At 42.2% G+C, this 16,886-nt stretch overlaps 1 protein-coding gene and 1 pseudogene across 1 annotated transcript in view; one reads left to right on the plus strand and one right to left on the minus strand.

The window, feature by feature from the left end:
• The window catches only part of LOC147677689 (ETS translocation variant 3-like protein), a 28,993-nt gene extending 24,191 nt beyond the window's left edge, over positions 1–4,802 (plus strand). The window contains exons 4-5 of the mRNA XM_086946487.1: positions 1,257–1,377; positions 3,998–4,802. Coding sequence (XP_086802613.1) covers positions 1,257–1,377; positions 3,998–4,482 — 606 coding nt within the window. The 3' untranslated portion in view covers positions 4,483–4,802. The remainder of the gene's footprint in view (positions 1–1,256; positions 1,378–3,997) is intronic.
• A 2,945-nt stretch (positions 4,803–7,747) lies between these two features.
• On the minus strand, positions 7,748–8,317 carry LOC147677690 (small nuclear ribonucleoprotein Sm D1 pseudogene; annotated as a pseudogene).
• Between the last annotated feature and the right edge of the window lie 8,569 nt (positions 8,318–16,886).

Consider the following 16,886-nt stretch of genomic DNA (forward strand, 5'->3'; position numbering starts at 1 on the left):
TGGGGCTTAAACCAGATTGGGAAGGATGTACTAACTCATGCTGTTTCCACTCTTTAGGAACCACACCAGAGGCAGTGAATTATTATAAATTGAATGTTAAATAGTGTTAATAATCTCAACTTCAAAAGTCAGAGCACTGGCGGGCACTGGTCCATTGGAGAGCCCAAACAGCATTGTAAAATAGCCAACATTTATTCTCCCAAATAGATTTCTTTAAAGCAAATAAATGTAACACCATGAAAGACATTCTAGTGTCCCTCTGCAACTGGGTAAAATGGCCTAATTCACAAAGGTAAACTTAAACATGAAGATTTAATCACATGTATATTTATTCTTGCACTTAGGTGTAAATCTACACATGTTTTACTTTACTGTGCATGTATTTTATTAATTTGCCAATATTGTTTCATTTTCTAAACAGTCACGGATGCCTGTGGGTCTGCGGACCATATGTAAAGAAACACTGTTTTGTAGAATTGGTAACCATATGTCTAGCATACAACGTCATTGTCAAGCCAGGCTTATTGGGAACTGAAATAATGCAGGCACAATAATATAGAGTACTAAGGGCAATTGGGCCACAAACATTAGACTGGAAAAAAACAGAAAAGGCTGCTCAGGTTGGCTAATTCTTAAATGGAAGAAAGAAATGGCAGGATCACATGAAGCATGGAGCAGATAGACCAGTGCTGGGAATAGGGACTGGGGCAATAAACTCAAAGAGCAGGGTGCGCGATGGGAACCACAGGGGCCCTGAAGGCTAGGAGCTTAAGAGCGTTGCAGTGGGAGCACATGAACAAAACACTGGAGAGGCAGTGGGCAGCACAGTTTTGCGAGCAGAAAATAGGTCAAAACCAAACCATCTGAGATTTGTAGATCTGTGAGTGTTCAATTAGCATTTCTATATTTTCAGAATGACTATCAAGTGCATTTATGGGTTTTGTAGTCTTGTAAATCATGACAAAATTTAGACTGGAAGGTTTATGAAAACACATAGATGCAAGCCAAAATTCAGAATTCATGCTCTTGCTAAATATCAAGTTATAGTTGATCCACAAAACATGTCTCTTATGGCCACCTGGGAGCCCCATGCCTGTAGAAGGCTTCACCCTAAGATCGGTGTACCTCAGATCATAAAGTTATTGGCCCAAAGGCAACAGTGTAGTTAAACATTACTGGATGTCTTGGTTCATTTGAAATTAAAATAAGATTTAGGGTTAGCATTAAAAAGCTCCCTCCTTTGTGTTTCTCATCAGGTCCTCCAAAACATGATTCTCGCTCGCCGGACGTTGGCAGACCAATTGGCTTTCCACAGAACCATGCAGGATCCACTGGCCTTCGACCACACCATCGACAAGAAAAGGAGCAGTGTTGAAAGTAAGCAGATCTTAATTTGATTAGGTGTTTCCGGGGCTCAGCACAGATACCTGAGATGCCTGCATTCATGATGACTGTGGAGTGGCCAGAAAATTGAGTGTCTTGCAGCTATTAACTGCTTCATTTACAGAAGCATGGCTAAGTGTGTAAGACATGGACACATTTTATTTCCAGGACAGCACTCTTATCACTATAAAGTGGTAGTGGCACTGGTAGCACATAAGGCTTCTTATAGGCCCCTTACATGCCAAACTGGGAGAGCCTCAAGCTCAACTCCTATTAGGTGGGGTAGGTTGATCCATGGAGGGGCCAGACTAGTGCTTTACTTTCAGCTTGCTCCCAGCCGAACAGTTCAATGATGTAGGACCACCTGGTTGGTCTAACACTGGAATCTTTAGATTTAGATTTTGGGTCCGATTATGACTTTGACGGTCACACTGCCAGCCTGCAACAGTTAAGAGAACACTGGGAAGCCGGTGACATCCTTACCACAACATTACAAGTTTCCTGAGGGGCTGGCGGTATGTGGGTGGTGGAGTACTGGCTGCAGCATGCTTTGGCACCAGTAAAGAGTCATAAGCAGATGCCGGCCTTAATGCAGTTCCTCCTGTCAGTCAAGCGCACGGTTTACCTGCAACATGATCTGCAGGTGCAAAAGTTCGCGCGGACAAACCTGATGGCTTTGGTGGGCACATTCGCCCTAGAATTTATACTAGAGAGGTGGCCCTACAACCAGAGGGAACAGGGCACTACTAAGCAGTAGAAGAAAAAAGATTTTCCCTTTGGGTTCGACGTTGCAACCACAATCACCCACAGGTTCACTTAAAATGGTAATGCACCATACATTAGCTGTTCCTATGGAATGAGACCTCCCACCAGAAACTGATATACCACCAAGTTGGAGATTACACATCAGATGCTTTAATTGCACAAGAAAATACCATCATAAAACCATTATAATTTGCATCATTAAAAACATTCAGTAGTATGGAATTGATATACAATAAACGGTAAACAGTACAAAAACAATGTGTACAATAGTAAAAAGCCCTTCATCAGATTTAAAAAGCAGTATTTACAATATTAAAACAACCACAGTTTAAGACAAGATAGGGGGACCACTGGTCTTAGCGGGGAGACCCTATTGTACAGTCTCAAAAAGTACTGTTGCATAACCAGATCCAACGTTTTGCATCAAGTTCATTTCTTGGTGAAATCACAACTCAATTCATCCCAGTAATTCCTCGTGGTCGGATTCAGAAATATTAGCGTTAATGTGTTTCGGTGAAAATAACAAAATAAATCCCACCTTCCTCAGGACAAAGAAATAAGGGATTATTACCTCCCTCCTTGGAGTTCTAACAATGTGAATAATCTAACAGTAGGAAAACATACAGAAATATACTTTTAGATATATGTCTGCAAGGTAATTTATCGCATCTTGATTTAGCACATCACAAAACTACTTGATATACCGTATCCCCACAGAACCATCCATCTGACAGTTAATCTCCTTTGGTTACTGTGATATATCCCTGAGGGTTCTAAAAACCTCTCAAAACTAGTTAATTGCTGATCTCATCCATAGTACCTCTACATTTATACAGTCAACAAGATCATTCACCCAGAGTCATGGTTTTTCAAAAAAAGATAAGTACACAATAATGACATTCACTACAAATGGTGATATGTGTCCCAACTCTTTTAAAAGGATAAATGAAATATCATATTGTCTGATGTGGATAAAAAGTATGATGTTTTCACAATGGGACCGCCCAACCAAGTCAATACTATTCTCTGTTCAGAAAGAGAAAAATCGAAATGATAGAGTGTGTCAGGGTTCTAAATTGTTCCCCTCTATGGGTTAAATAAACCCTTTCTCCCAGGCCTTTGTATCTAATTGGTCTTACCTTAAAGGCAGGTCAAGTCTCTCATAAAAGGGTGAACTCCATGTGTAATGTTGTTCAAGAAATATATTTTCAAGTTGCTAGGTTGGTGTGTCGGATACAAATAGTCATGGAGTCATGTAGTTCTCATTTATCTATTATACTCTTCACAAACTGTGGTCTTCTTTAGTGGTAATGTTCTCAGACCTGGATATTGTCAGAACAGACCCCTAGGCAATTGTTTTCGCCATTTTTAGAAGGCCACCTTGAAGACTTCTCTCCCACCGTGTTCACAATGTCACCAGAAAAACACCTTTCCTGGCATGTTCAGAAATGCACCTTAAAGAGAAATGTTAAACCATGTTTCAATAGGGAACACTTAACACTATATTGAGAAGGTCAATGTAAGCATGTCCCCCACTTTGTTTCAGGGGTAAATCTAAGACACCCAAATGGAGCAGGTCATTTTAAAAGCACTTCTCCCTCCATTTCTAAAAGGTTAATCACAGAGTTCAGAAGGAGCTTCAAAGACTCTTTTAGGATGTTTGGAAGTTTGCATTCTCAATAAGAAAACTAGAAAAAATCTCTAGATTTGTTGCTGCATCTAAAGATTAGCACTTTATGAGGGTGGGCGCTCTGAACATTGAGTTACCGCTCTTTCTAGTGTCGAGTATTACAGGATAAGAAATGTCCAATTCATTGATTCTATTTTTTCACTTTATTTTCCTTTCTAGGATGCAATCCCATCCATTCGTCATGTCTTCTGGGTACTTGTTGCCCTTTTGGAATTCAAGATGAACGTTTCCCCTTCTTCCCGTCAACCCCTCGTCCGCCAGGATGTGCTCCCCACACTGGGCAACCCCTTTGCACGCCTCAGCTCTTCCCGGTCCCAAGCAGTCCTGGCTGGCCCAGTTTTTCTGGACACCTTTTCAAACACACCCAACTATTAAAGGAAGAAAGAAGTCAACTCCTCAGCCAAACAGAGCCTCTCAAAATAGATAAGGCATCATCAGGAACTCATCAAGCATCTCCTAAGCCCCACAGAAGATCGTTCCAGGAGTTTCCCTTATTGAAAACACAGGGGAAGATGAAAGTACCAACCAGTGAAAGGTCAGAGTCACTGCGACCACAGGAAGCAGAGGGAGAAGAGGGAGGGACTTCCAGGTCGCACCGCGCTTATTCCTCAGAGACCTCCCCTCTACAAGAAACGCACCATTAAGGAAGAAGATCACAGGAGGATGATGTGAAGAGCACAGCCGGAAGAGATGGGTGGGCTTCTCTGCTCACCTTATCAGCACATAAGGAAGCACGAATACAGCACTTTCGGCGACGTGTTGCCTGGTTTAAACCAGAATAGAACTGTGATATATTTCCATACCAGGCCACCATAAAGTATGTATTTCCCTTTTGTACAGTTCCCAGTGTGCCCAAGAGTTTCATCTTGTCCCCAACCTTTCAGGCTTTTCTGCTTGAGAACTGTGTAATTTTACAGGACTGCTTCTTAAAGGCCGCCTAATCAATAAATCATTTATCAGCTAATGTGAACCTAATTCAATCAGGGTCAAATGAAATCTCATTATGACACAATTAGAAAGTAAGCCAGCAATGAAGTCAGTAGCAATTAAACCTCCCACACTTCTGCTTACTCAGTAGGCGCATGTTGCTCCTCCGGCAGCTGTACAAGCCCGTAAAATAACTGTGCTCAGGGCGGCTTTAGCGCAGGTGATGCACAGTGCAACAATCATTTTTGGTAGCCCCATTTCTCCAATCATAAGTTCTTGCTAAACATAGCGCCGCCCCCTTGAGGTCAGTCGGCAGTCCACAGGTCGGCGCCCAGTGCGGCTGCACCAGTCGCACTGCCCTAAAGCCGGCACTGACTGTGCTATCCGGTATAGAAGACAATGCCAAGCCCAACATGCCTGTAGATTCCAAAAGTAGGGGAAAAACAGACCTGGCCAGCTGTCGTATAGTCTGTGTGCCTATTTTCTGGTCCCACTGGCATGGAAGCAGAACATTTTCAGACATGTCTTCAAGAAACATTATGTGAAAAACGTTTATAGCTGCACCCAATGCGACTAAAGGGCGTACTGCCAGAAAATTGTGACGGAAGCCTGCAGGCAATTGTGATTTTCGTCCCCTGTACAGGGGCCGAATATTTCTACTAGGTTTTAAACAATTTAGATGGCCTAATAATACTTCAAACGCAGCATTGCCGAGCAGATTTCTTTAAAAATTCCTGATTTTTGGAACCAGTGCCAGCTAAATAATGTTTATATCCTACATAATATTGTCCAATCCTAAAGGTCCTACTATGTTTACAAATACACCATGGCCACAAAATTTGGCAAACTGTCCTCGATGTCTGTCCACCCAAATATTCTGCCCACTTCCGTATGCTCAGAGCACCATGGGGCATATTACCAATGAGTAGCGATATTTATCGCTAACTGGGCTTAGCAACAATTTTTTTATCGCTAAGCATCGCCAGAAATTATCGCTGAGATAACGTGCTATTAGCAACGTTTATCTCCAAAGCGATAATTTTTCCGGCGATAGCGGGAATATCGCTGAGAATACAACGATATTCTCACATTAGCGACAAAATGCTCTTAGCCATGTTATCCACCTCCCATTGGATAACATGGCTATGAACTGGTCTGAGCAGGGGTTAGTTTTTGGCGATAGCGGGAATATTTCCATTGCTACGCCCGCCTAGCTAATAGGCGATAGCGACGTTAGCGACTGCTTTCAGCCGCTAACAGGTTCGGTACGCCCACTTTGCATGCTTGCTAATTTAGCAATAGAATTATCGCTGTTTAGCAGCCGAAAACGTCCGCTAAACCGGCGATAATTGCCTATCGCCCCCCCTTGATAATATGCCCCCAGGAGTTTTTACATTCTTTGATCATCCACTCACTTCATGCTGGCTACACGGCCGGAAGTGACCATATACGTACATGGCCAATGGCCTAAGGGACACACATAGACATATCCCTGATACCCACGCCCTTCGAAATCAGACACATTGTGATATTGTGCCTGTAATAGCGCACACAGGTCATACAGCTGCTTCCCTAAGATACGCCGGGAAGGCATCGAAGCCTGACACCGATCCCACAGGTCAACAACGGGTGTTAAAGGCCAACTAGAAATTCTCATTGTAAAACCCTAGTGCTATTACCCTGAAGTCAAATGTCCTCATCAGGTTTACCTCTTTTTATTTTTAAAACTATGCCTACAATAAATTATTTCTCAGTTGGCAGTTAAAAAAAAAAATCTTACCTAAGTTGATGAAAGTGAAGTTCTTCAACGCCTCAGAGTAGTAATTCATGCTTTATCAGGCAGGTTTATTGCCTGCAAGGACAGTGCTTGGATCTTTTGATGCTGCAGGTCAAATAGCATTTTGCCTTTGGAGCGACACTAGTCCTCTAAAAAAACAAAAACAATGTTTCAATATTTTTGGTAATTTGTGTGACACCTTACATTGGCATATCGACCCGCCAGCCATTATGCCCATGAATGAGAGAGTACAACTGTAGAGGCTGGTCCCAGATTATATAAAGGATGCACTTGTGCAAAAACTGAGTTAGTGCTCATTTCCACAATTTTTGCACGTTTACTACAAAATGGACAAACATGTTTTACTTCAGTCCCGGCCAACTTCATGATTCTAGCAAACCAAGTATATGGGCGTTCATCATAGGTCAGCAGCTTCCCTCAGACACACAGGATCCTCTTCAAGTCATGGCTTCCATGAGCAGAGAAGTTCACAGTAGGAAGGCAAATATTCCCAGTGGGCATAGCCTCAAGGTGCAGGAAGCTGTCTGGAAGCAGTCCTGGTCTACGCCCTTTCCAGTGAAAAAATTCAAGCAGTTTGTCTGTCAAATGTCAGGTGTTCAACTATGAAACATAGTTGTGCTTCACTGTTTACTAAAAAATATATATTGTCAAACTATCCTAGACACTTCTGAGTGTAAACCAACAACATGGAAAGGTTCCAAAAATTAAAAGATCTTCTTTCAAATTAAACAACTCAATAGAAACTGCATTTTCCCTCAAAAGGGACCAGACACATTCCACAAACCCTTGAAGGGATTCCAGCCAGTCCTCCTGTAGTTCATTGGAGGAAACTGCTGCAACCTCACCCCTACCTCTAGCAAGGGTATCCTTTAAACTTCTAATATTATCAGGTTTCTTCCCTTTGCACATTAGTGTTAACTAGCTGGCCTTGCCAGTTGCTCAAGGAAGTAATTATATTTAGGGATTACAATCTTGGTCGTTTGTTACAAACAAATTTGCAATCTTAAATCGATTTAAAAATGTTTGTTTTGGGTATGTATTACGTTTTGAATACTTCCTCACTAGGATGCTAGTGCTACCAATAAAAAGTAAGAGGTTTCGAGTTCCAATTAATTCTTTGAGTTTCAAACAATGCCGATGTATGTTAATGGCGTTCTTTTCTTTTTTTTTTTTTTTTTTTCAAGTTGTGGGCATATACCCATTTATTAAAAAAACAAAACCTGTACAAAACATTAAATTTTTGAACATTTGTAACTTGTGAAAAATTATCGTCTGGGTCCTCCTCTGCCTCTTCCGCGGCCACGTCCTCTTCCACGACCTCGGCCTCTGCCTCTCCCAGCAACTGCTTCTCTTTTCTTGGATTTAACTTTCGGTTCAACATCAACCAGTAGTGTATCAAGAGGGAGACTGTCCGGCAGAATGAAGTATCGAATGTTATTGCCCCGAATACTTAATGTTTCCAATTGTACAGGCTCTCTGTTCTTCAGGGTCATTTTCACAGCTTTCAGATGTGTATTCATACTCACATCCACACCTGTAATTGTTCCATGAACTTGGGTTCCATTTTTCAGCTCTACAGTAACCGTTTCATGGCTTCATTTCATCAAGAACCTCACGAGCTTCATTTTGCAAGCTAAATTGGTGGGGAAATAGCCGCTATAAGTAGAGAGTTCACGCCCGGCGAGCGGAACCAAAAGAAATTGAGCACGGAAGGGACAAGGCCACAAAAGCACAAGCCTCCCCGGCACGAATAGTTGAATGGCGTTCTTTTCAATTTATTTATTCACAGAAACATAACTACAACAATAATGAGTTTTTATTTCCAATGCCGGCTGGCAGGGAATTGGGAGGGGCAGGGGGAACAAAATATTAAAAAAACAACACCTCCTCGTGCCGCGGTCGCCTCTGTCTCTCCTCTGTTGTTGCTGAAGAGTCCCGTAAGCACACAGACTCCCCTAAGCTAATCACAACGCTGCACTCAGACAGGCAGTAGGAGCCTGAGCATGTTCCTCACAAGGCTGTGCATTACAGTCTGGTGGGGAACATGCAAACTGAGCATGAATGTTTGGCCAGGCCAAGACGGCCAGCCAAGCAGTCATGCGCACTCAGGGCCTCATTTATGAAAAGTGTCACATCGCTGGGTAAATCAGCGATGCAACACTTTTAATTGCACCATCCTTACGACACCAAGGATGTGCCTTATTTACACTATGGCGCTCCATGTAGCAAGGATTGCACAGATACGTCAGGAATCCTGGCGTATCTGGTGGCACAGTAATAGCGCATTGCTGGAGTGTGTCGGTAAACTGACACAACTCCAGCGATGTGTCATTACACATGGGGCGAGTCCCATGTAAAAGGCCCTGTGTCACGCCTTACGCCTGTTTGAAGCAGGCGTAAGAACCGTGGGGCACTCAAGCCGTAGGAGTGGCACATCTCATAGATTTCACTGCACCACTCCTATGCATTTTTTTTACATGGGAATGCCCACACTGCATACATTATACCTGACACAGGTATAATGTATCGCAGGGCTTTACAAAGTGACGCTTCTGCCTACATGCATCACTTTGTAAATAGGGGACATTGTGGCACATTGTTTACACTGCTGCAGCGTCACAAAAAAGAAACGCAATGGCGGCGCAAGCCCTCATAAATAAAGTCCTTAGTGTGCATGAACCACTCTTCCTCCCTGTGCTACCAGCCCCACCCCACCCCAGCCCAGCCCTGCAGCAACAAAAAATAAAATGATAATAACCTGGCTATTATAATTTCATTTTTCACTTTTCCACTGTTCTGGGAGCAGTGCGACGACGCTCCTCTGTCTTAGCGGAAGAGCCGGCACTGTTTATTTCAAGTCCATCAACAGTGCATATTAGATGCTGGGCAGACGTTTGAATAGTAGACGTACAATATTACATTAATACGTTTCTTACAACGTTCTGGGATTCCCTATCGTATCTGGCCTACAATCACAGCAGGCTTGTCACAGAAAGAGCTATATCAATAGTGAAGGACAGGATATTTCACAATAGAGCCTTGGGTGGCGCGGTTTATTTAATAGAAGGTATCAGAAAAGGAATAAAGTGCTTTCACATCACTGCATACAAATTTAAGTACTTAGAATAAAAGCATAAAGAGGAAGACACTTGAAATTGCTTAATGAATTTTTAAAAACACAACCACCGTAATTTAATAGTTCTAAACAAATTCTGCCCAGTGATATGCAAGTGGAAGCAAAGTCGGTGCAGGCTTGTGCCTGCAACACCAATGAAAATGTACTTTTTTTATTCTTTTGCAATCGGCTTTGGCTTTATTTTAACCCCAGTAAAAGTGTTGGGAAGTTTGGAAGATGTGAGATCTGGGTCATGAGCGATAACGGACTTTCCCTAGGATCAAATTTTGTGGTCAAGTTATAAATTGCAATGCATCAATAGAGATACTAGGCCCCATCTTTCCTCCTCTGCAGCTCTCAGACATTCTTAGAAGAAGGTACACTCCTTTGCGGAAAGGGTATGTTTTCGTTGATTGAAGCCTGGGACATGCAAGCCAAACAACCTCTAGACAGATGATAGAAGTGCTGAAATAATGCACGTAGGAGGAAGATGCCGGTGTAGAGTGATCATTGAAACTACACCATCAGTGAAAACCACCTGAATTGTCTGACAGCATCTATCACAGAGCCTAATTGGCTAATTGAAACATCAAAAGGTTTTTATAAATGTGGTAAGTGCAGTTCGTGCAGATGGGCTAAAACAAGAGTAAAAACTTTCAACTACAATGACACTGGAGATTACTGCATTGACATGTTTATTAACTGTGATACTACTTTTGTAGTTTATGTCATAGTGTGTTCTTGTAAACAGATATATGTTGGGAGCACTATCAGGAAAGTGAAAGAAAGGATGGTGGAGCACTTTAGAGCTTTAAAAACAGGAGATACCCGCTATCCAATCGCTTCTCACATGGTCAGGAATTACCAAGAAAAAGATAAACATGTGTTTACTTACCACGGGATTGATCATGTCAAACGTGATCCCAGAGGTGGAAATAGACAGTTACAACCGCGACGCAGAGAGGTAATGTGGTTAATGAAATTGAAAGCTGTGGAACTAGGTTTAAATATTGATCATGAATTTGAATACTATTTAGGACATGATTGATTATATTTACTGTTATTGTAGCTGTACTTTGGTTACCTGCTTTAACAGAATGTCATTTAGATATAATAATCTGTATAATGTACATTGTTTAATAGATGTAATCCTTGTCTGATTACTTCATTTTCTCCCTCACACTATGTCCTTTTGCTTATCTTTTCCCTTATCATTGGTTTTTATATTAGTAAGCCATACTGATCATTAATACTTGCGATGACTTTCACCCCGAAACTAGCCCTTATTTTGGGCACATCGGATATTACGTGAGAATCTGATGTACTGTGTAGTTTTGAATACGTCATAATGACTAGGCGTACTGGCACTGATACGAAACGTAAGAAAAGATTCACCATAACACAAGTTGTTTACTTATGTGTACTAATGATAGAGATAGGACTTTGATATTACCGGCATGCAGGTGGCGTACTCGCCGATGTATGGCTGTTATTTTATAATTACTTATTTCTTTACATTATCCATTTGTTGTGTTATCAGTTTTTGCTTTAGTGGCCAATAATTATTTTAAGATGTAGATATTTGGGACGATCCTAACCACTCCAAGATGGCACGCGTTATTAATACTATATAAAGCCACTACAAGATGGCGTCCGCGTAGCACGCGGAATGACTGATGGCAGGTCCATGCAGATATGTGGTAAGCTTCGCCCTGGATTTGTGAGGAGTTAGTTAGAGAATTAACTCGTAACACTTGTTCTTAGTTACGGTTTTTAGTTACGTTTTTTGGCACGTGGACGAATACTGAGACTTAGATATTTTACTATTTTTCAGCTAATGGACTGAGATTCCTAAATTGATATACTGAATACGGGAGAATCAAACCTAATAATACTGACAGGTAAGACAGTGGTCGCGGTTGGAATATTGTGGAGTGTCGAGATATTCTGGCTACTATAATGAACTGTTGGCACTTATGGTTGAATTACTTTATATTTGCAGTTACTTGCTGAATAGTACGTCATTTTGAACTTACCAAGTTACACGTTGAACTAATGAGGAAGAAACTTTAGATTCGTGCTACGTTATACATAATTTCTCTAGTTGGTGAGTCCTAATTTTGCATGGTGTTCGATATGGACTGGACCCGAAAGAATGGCTGGTGATCGGGGTGTTCAAATTTTATTTTAGACAGATTTGAAGATATATACACTGTGGTTCTTAAGAAGTACTGAAGCTCTAGGGGTATGTTTTTTACTTTGCATTAAACTGACTATTTTGTTCTACTACGGGATTCAGACTGTGGTACTGCCAATTTGGCAACTTCGTTCTGTCACACTTGGGTGATTTAGGTTTTCTCTTGGTGCTAGTGATATAGCGCGCAGGTCACCCGGGTCACAATTTTACCAATTTTCCACGCACTGGGCCCTGGCGTGCATATGAATGACTGAGTTTGCGTGAACCGGGTGATTCTTACACGCTACTATGAGTAATTCGGGGGGTGACTCCTTCACCACTTACTATTCATGTACCTGACTTACCACAGGCACATTACTCCTGACGGATCAGGAGCTAGCAGTGGACAGGTGACAAGATTCCTAAAGGAAAAAAAACTTTCATATACCAAGTACGTTTATCCACACTTTATAATGTAAATGACCACAGACACCTGATGAGTTTAAAGATTTATCAAGAAATTTCAGAATGAATATGCCAAGATGATAAGCCAAATACAAAGTAACACATCAATCAGTAGAACTAATGCCACAATGTAACTATGGATTAGGGCAAGTACCATTAGAATACTTGGGAACACTACAGGGTATGAGCATTTAGTGAACACGCTCTTCAGCACAAGTTTTAAACTAAGGCAAGGGACATGAACGGGACCTAGAATGTGTACTTAAACTAGGCTACTTATGCTATTCTTACTAAGTTCACTGCAACCATGCTAAAGGAAAGGGGAAAATTGGAACACACTAATGAAATATGACAGTTTAATAATCTCCTACAGGAGGGGAGAGAAGTGGAACAATTCTAATAAACCATTGCATATAATTTGCATTTCAAAGTGATAGGGCAATATCACAGGCAAGAGTGCTTTATTAAGAAAAGAAGAAAGAGAGATAGGAAGACGTACCCACAGATTAATAATTACCTAATTAGGAATGAAGACTAACCCTGGCCACGGGTCAGTTTGGAAAGACAGGGACAAGGACCCTCAAGGAATGGAATACCAGGATGCAAGCAGGTATAGCTCACGGACAGTCAGGACAGGATACCCCTCAGGTTTGGGTCAGGACTGGGCTCATCAAGGTACGACCAACACCCACAGCTTCGGATGCAACGCCTGCGTTACCCCTCTCTGCAAGTAATCCGCCAGTAACCCCGATTGGGTTTTCGAATTTCCCAGCAAAAGTGCTTCGCCAGCACTTAGGACTATTTCCACCCCTAGGAGTTTGTGGAAAGTATGGACAGAGCGCTCCGCAGCACTCTAGATTGATCACCTATAGAGTTCGTAGGGTCAGTGACAGGTCTGCTACTCGGACAAGTCGGACAATTTCTCTAAGCTACACTAGGCCAGTTATACGGTTTGGGGACCCCTGGACCACCCACTAATGTTGCAAGTGACAGTTTCCCACATTATGATTGGTCAGGAGAGGGGACCTGGACATTGTCACCTCCTAGAATTTCGTGTTCACATCATTACTATTAAATTTTGCATACCCGCCCCTTGGGTTCACGTTCCCAGGCATAGGAATACAGAAGACAATACAAGTGCACAGTATATAGCAACAGTGTTTCTTGAGTCAAGGTAGAATATGGCTTCTTCGCGATGGGTTCCCAGGCGCATCGGGCTTCAGGAGCCAGCTGGCTTGTTTTAGCTTCTGCGCAGTGGGTTTCTCCCATGTCACGTGACAGGGTTCAGAAGAGCTTCAAGTATGGTGCAGCTCAAGTTTCCCCAGCCCCCAGAGACGCGGTACATGAAAAGTAAGCGAGAACAAATTAGAATCATACGTAAAAATGATCACACTGTATACCTTTATAGACTTTACTGCACCCCTTATTTCATAATATCTATAGCATTAAAGTTTAGTGCAAAAAGACAGATAGGCTGAAGCAGCAGTAGCAAGCAGAGAGCGTGGTGAGAGACAAGCGGCCATGTTTGCAACAGTGCGCATGAGCAATATAATCCCTCCAGAATGCGAGTGCGTCACATCACGTGAGTATGACCGACGCATGCGCAGACTGGATTTCTGCAAAGCAGCCTTTTCCGTAATGCAAGCATTGTTAGGATGAAAGACACACAGGCAAGCCTCTCGGGGACACCCGCGTGTGGGGGAAAAATGCTAAATACATGACGGACAGTTGGATTAATATGATTATAAGTTAGGCGAGGTTCATGAGTGAGAGCAAGTCGCTTTACGTGCGAATCCTTGCTCCATCAATCCCCTCTTTGATGATATTTACTATCATCACTACATAGGAAACAGATGCCAACTTTCATTCTTCCATATCATGCATCTCAATTTCGATGAACTTATTGTTGAGTTTTCTTTCAGCTTCTCTATGAGAGTGGTGATTCTTGGCCTTTTTGTAGATTTGATTCCTCAATTCTTCTAATTCTAACTCATCAATATTTCTCTTCACTCCTCTCTTATTCACAGTGTATTTTTTGCATTTTTGACATTTACAGCAGATGAATATGACCAGTGCAACCACACCTATTCCAGCTATTGGCATCAGTATTTTCCACAGAAGATTTCTACCTAAGTTAGAAAACCAACTACCTATAGAGGAGAGACCTCCGGTCAGTCTCGTCCAGGCACTGTCAACCTCTAATGGTTTGAGTTCTTTTTCCAAATTAGTTATGTTCCTTACATATTTCTTAAGTTCGATACTTTTGTCAGGTATGTAGGTGCAACAATGTTGCGCCTTCAGCATTCTACAGACTCCGCCCTCTTTCGCCAATAAGGTATCAAGAGCAAGGCGATTCTGTAAAACCATTGATCTGATCGCAACCATCTCAGTATTGACCAGCAGGAATCCAGCAGCAGTGTCAGTTGATAACCGATCCACTACTGTAGACAATTTGCAGATTCTGTGAGTATTCAGAACTACCCCCATTCCAGGTATCAGTGCACTAAAAATATCACCTATAATTTCACCTACACTTTTACGTTTTCTACGCGCTAAGCCATTAGTTTCTTCATTGCTTCCAGCAGCATTATTCACATGGTATATTTTCGGGAAAACAATGCCAAAGTAGCAGCTTCCATACCAGTGATCCGGCAATTTGAAATAAGCCTTGTTCCCACATATATAATAAATTCCGGGGAACACAGGTTCTGACCCATTTTTGAAACCCCAACCTTCAATTACCTTGTAATTATGTTCACACTCGCTGGAACCGATGAATACATTGTTATAATATTCTGTCCTTTCTCTATGGAGACAAAGTTTCCCTTTCCGTTCAAAATCCAGCAACAAAGCAGGAGTAGCTTCGCCTTGCGAGGTGTTGTCCATGTGCTCAGCCCACCTAGGGACTCTATCCTTTTCGTCATTTGCCTTTTTCTGAAACTTTTCCCTCCTTCTGTCTGCCATCTTTATAAACATCTTTTCCTGCTCTTGCAAAGAACAGGTCAGATTAGCTTGTCTTGCTTCATTTAAGTCTATGTCCCCTATAGTCAGAAAATATTCTCCCATATAACGGGTTACCTCGCTTCTAATATGTACAAGGTTCAGGTGTCCCCTAATAGGAAGTTCAGAAAAGATTACGTCAGCATTTGAATAGTAGTACTGTAAAGTGCTTCTATAAAACAAGCTAGCTAATATACTACAGGAAATTCCGTAGGTTAGGGGTAAGTGGTGATATGTCACACCTTCGGCTACAGAAGTGGGTAGCTTCATGCAAACATAACAATCTTCTATTTCCATAGCCTCTACATAATGCACTAAAAGGTTAGCGAAAACATTTAAGTGAGTCCGGTTTCTCATCTGGTGAAAATGTAGTCCACCCTCATCTGATGCTTCTAATTTTGGTCGAGTGTGTCTCAGACTAACTGGGTTGTCACGTTGTTCTAAGCTTCATGGAGTTTCTACAGTCTGTACAACTTCTGTGTCTACCACTTCAGGTTCAGTAGGGGACAAGTTAGGATCCTTACTTATCATAAAAGGAATAAAAACTGTTAGTCCTATCCACATCACTATCAACATAGCTACACTACATAAGCATATTTTACAGCACGTTTTGCAACATCCAAATCTGGATCTTCCAGCTACGTTTGAATCAAACATTTTAGCTTACAGGTGGCTTTTGCAACCCCTCTTTGTCTCCTTACACCAAGAGTTCACTCGGTTCTGTCTCAAGGAGGGTCTTCGTCCGAACTCCGATCAGTACTGGACTCTTCGTCACTTTTGCCACTGTGGTTGGGCTCATCAATTTCTTCCAACACCAAGTATGTCCATTCAGGGCTCCGATATAGTCTGTTCTGTTTCTTCACTCTGTCGCTCTTTCTCAGAGACTTGCCTCGGGCTGCTTTTCTTTCACTTTCAGCCCTCTTTCGGTCTTTCAGTTTTTCCTCGACTGTTTTAATTCGGAGTCTCAGCCTTTTGACGTATCGGGGTTCACTTTTGCCCCTGTGGCTTTCTGTGGTCGAGGAAACTTGGCCTTCCTCGTGTCCTCTTTTTATTTCACTTCGTTGTGGCCCTTTGGTGTTGGCAGAGTCTATTTCCCTTCCTGTCTGACTAGTTCCAGGTCTTTCATCTATTTCTTCTGCCTGGTCCCTGAGCTGGCCCTGTTCAGGTTTGCTTTGTACGTTTTCTTTGCTTTCCGGTGAACTGGATTCCGATTCCTGAACACGTTCATCTATTTCTATCTGCTTTGGTTCATGCACTTTGTTCCCTTCATTTTCTTCCGCATGAACTTCAACTTTGACCACTATCTGTCCCTTTCCAGACTCCGGAGTTTCAGGAGGAGTGTCGATGTCTTGATCTGTCCCTACTTGGCCTATTTCCTGATCAGTTGTGATGTGAGTTTCGCTGACCTGACCTTCGTCCTCTAGTTCTGTCTCACCTGGACTATCCCACTCACTGTCTAGGTAGGAATATTTCCTGGTTCGTATTGGATCAAGAACCTGGTCGTCGGCAGGGTACCAATCAACGTCTCGACTTGTGCTCGGCAGTTCGATGTCAGCGAGATCCGGAC

The sequence above is a fragment of the Lissotriton vulgaris genome, chromosome 12 (assembly GCF_964263255.1).
Source record: "Lissotriton vulgaris chromosome 12, aLisVul1.2, whole genome shotgun sequence".
In the NCBI taxonomy this organism is placed as follows: domain Eukaryota; kingdom Metazoa; phylum Chordata; class Amphibia; order Caudata; family Salamandridae; genus Lissotriton; species Lissotriton vulgaris.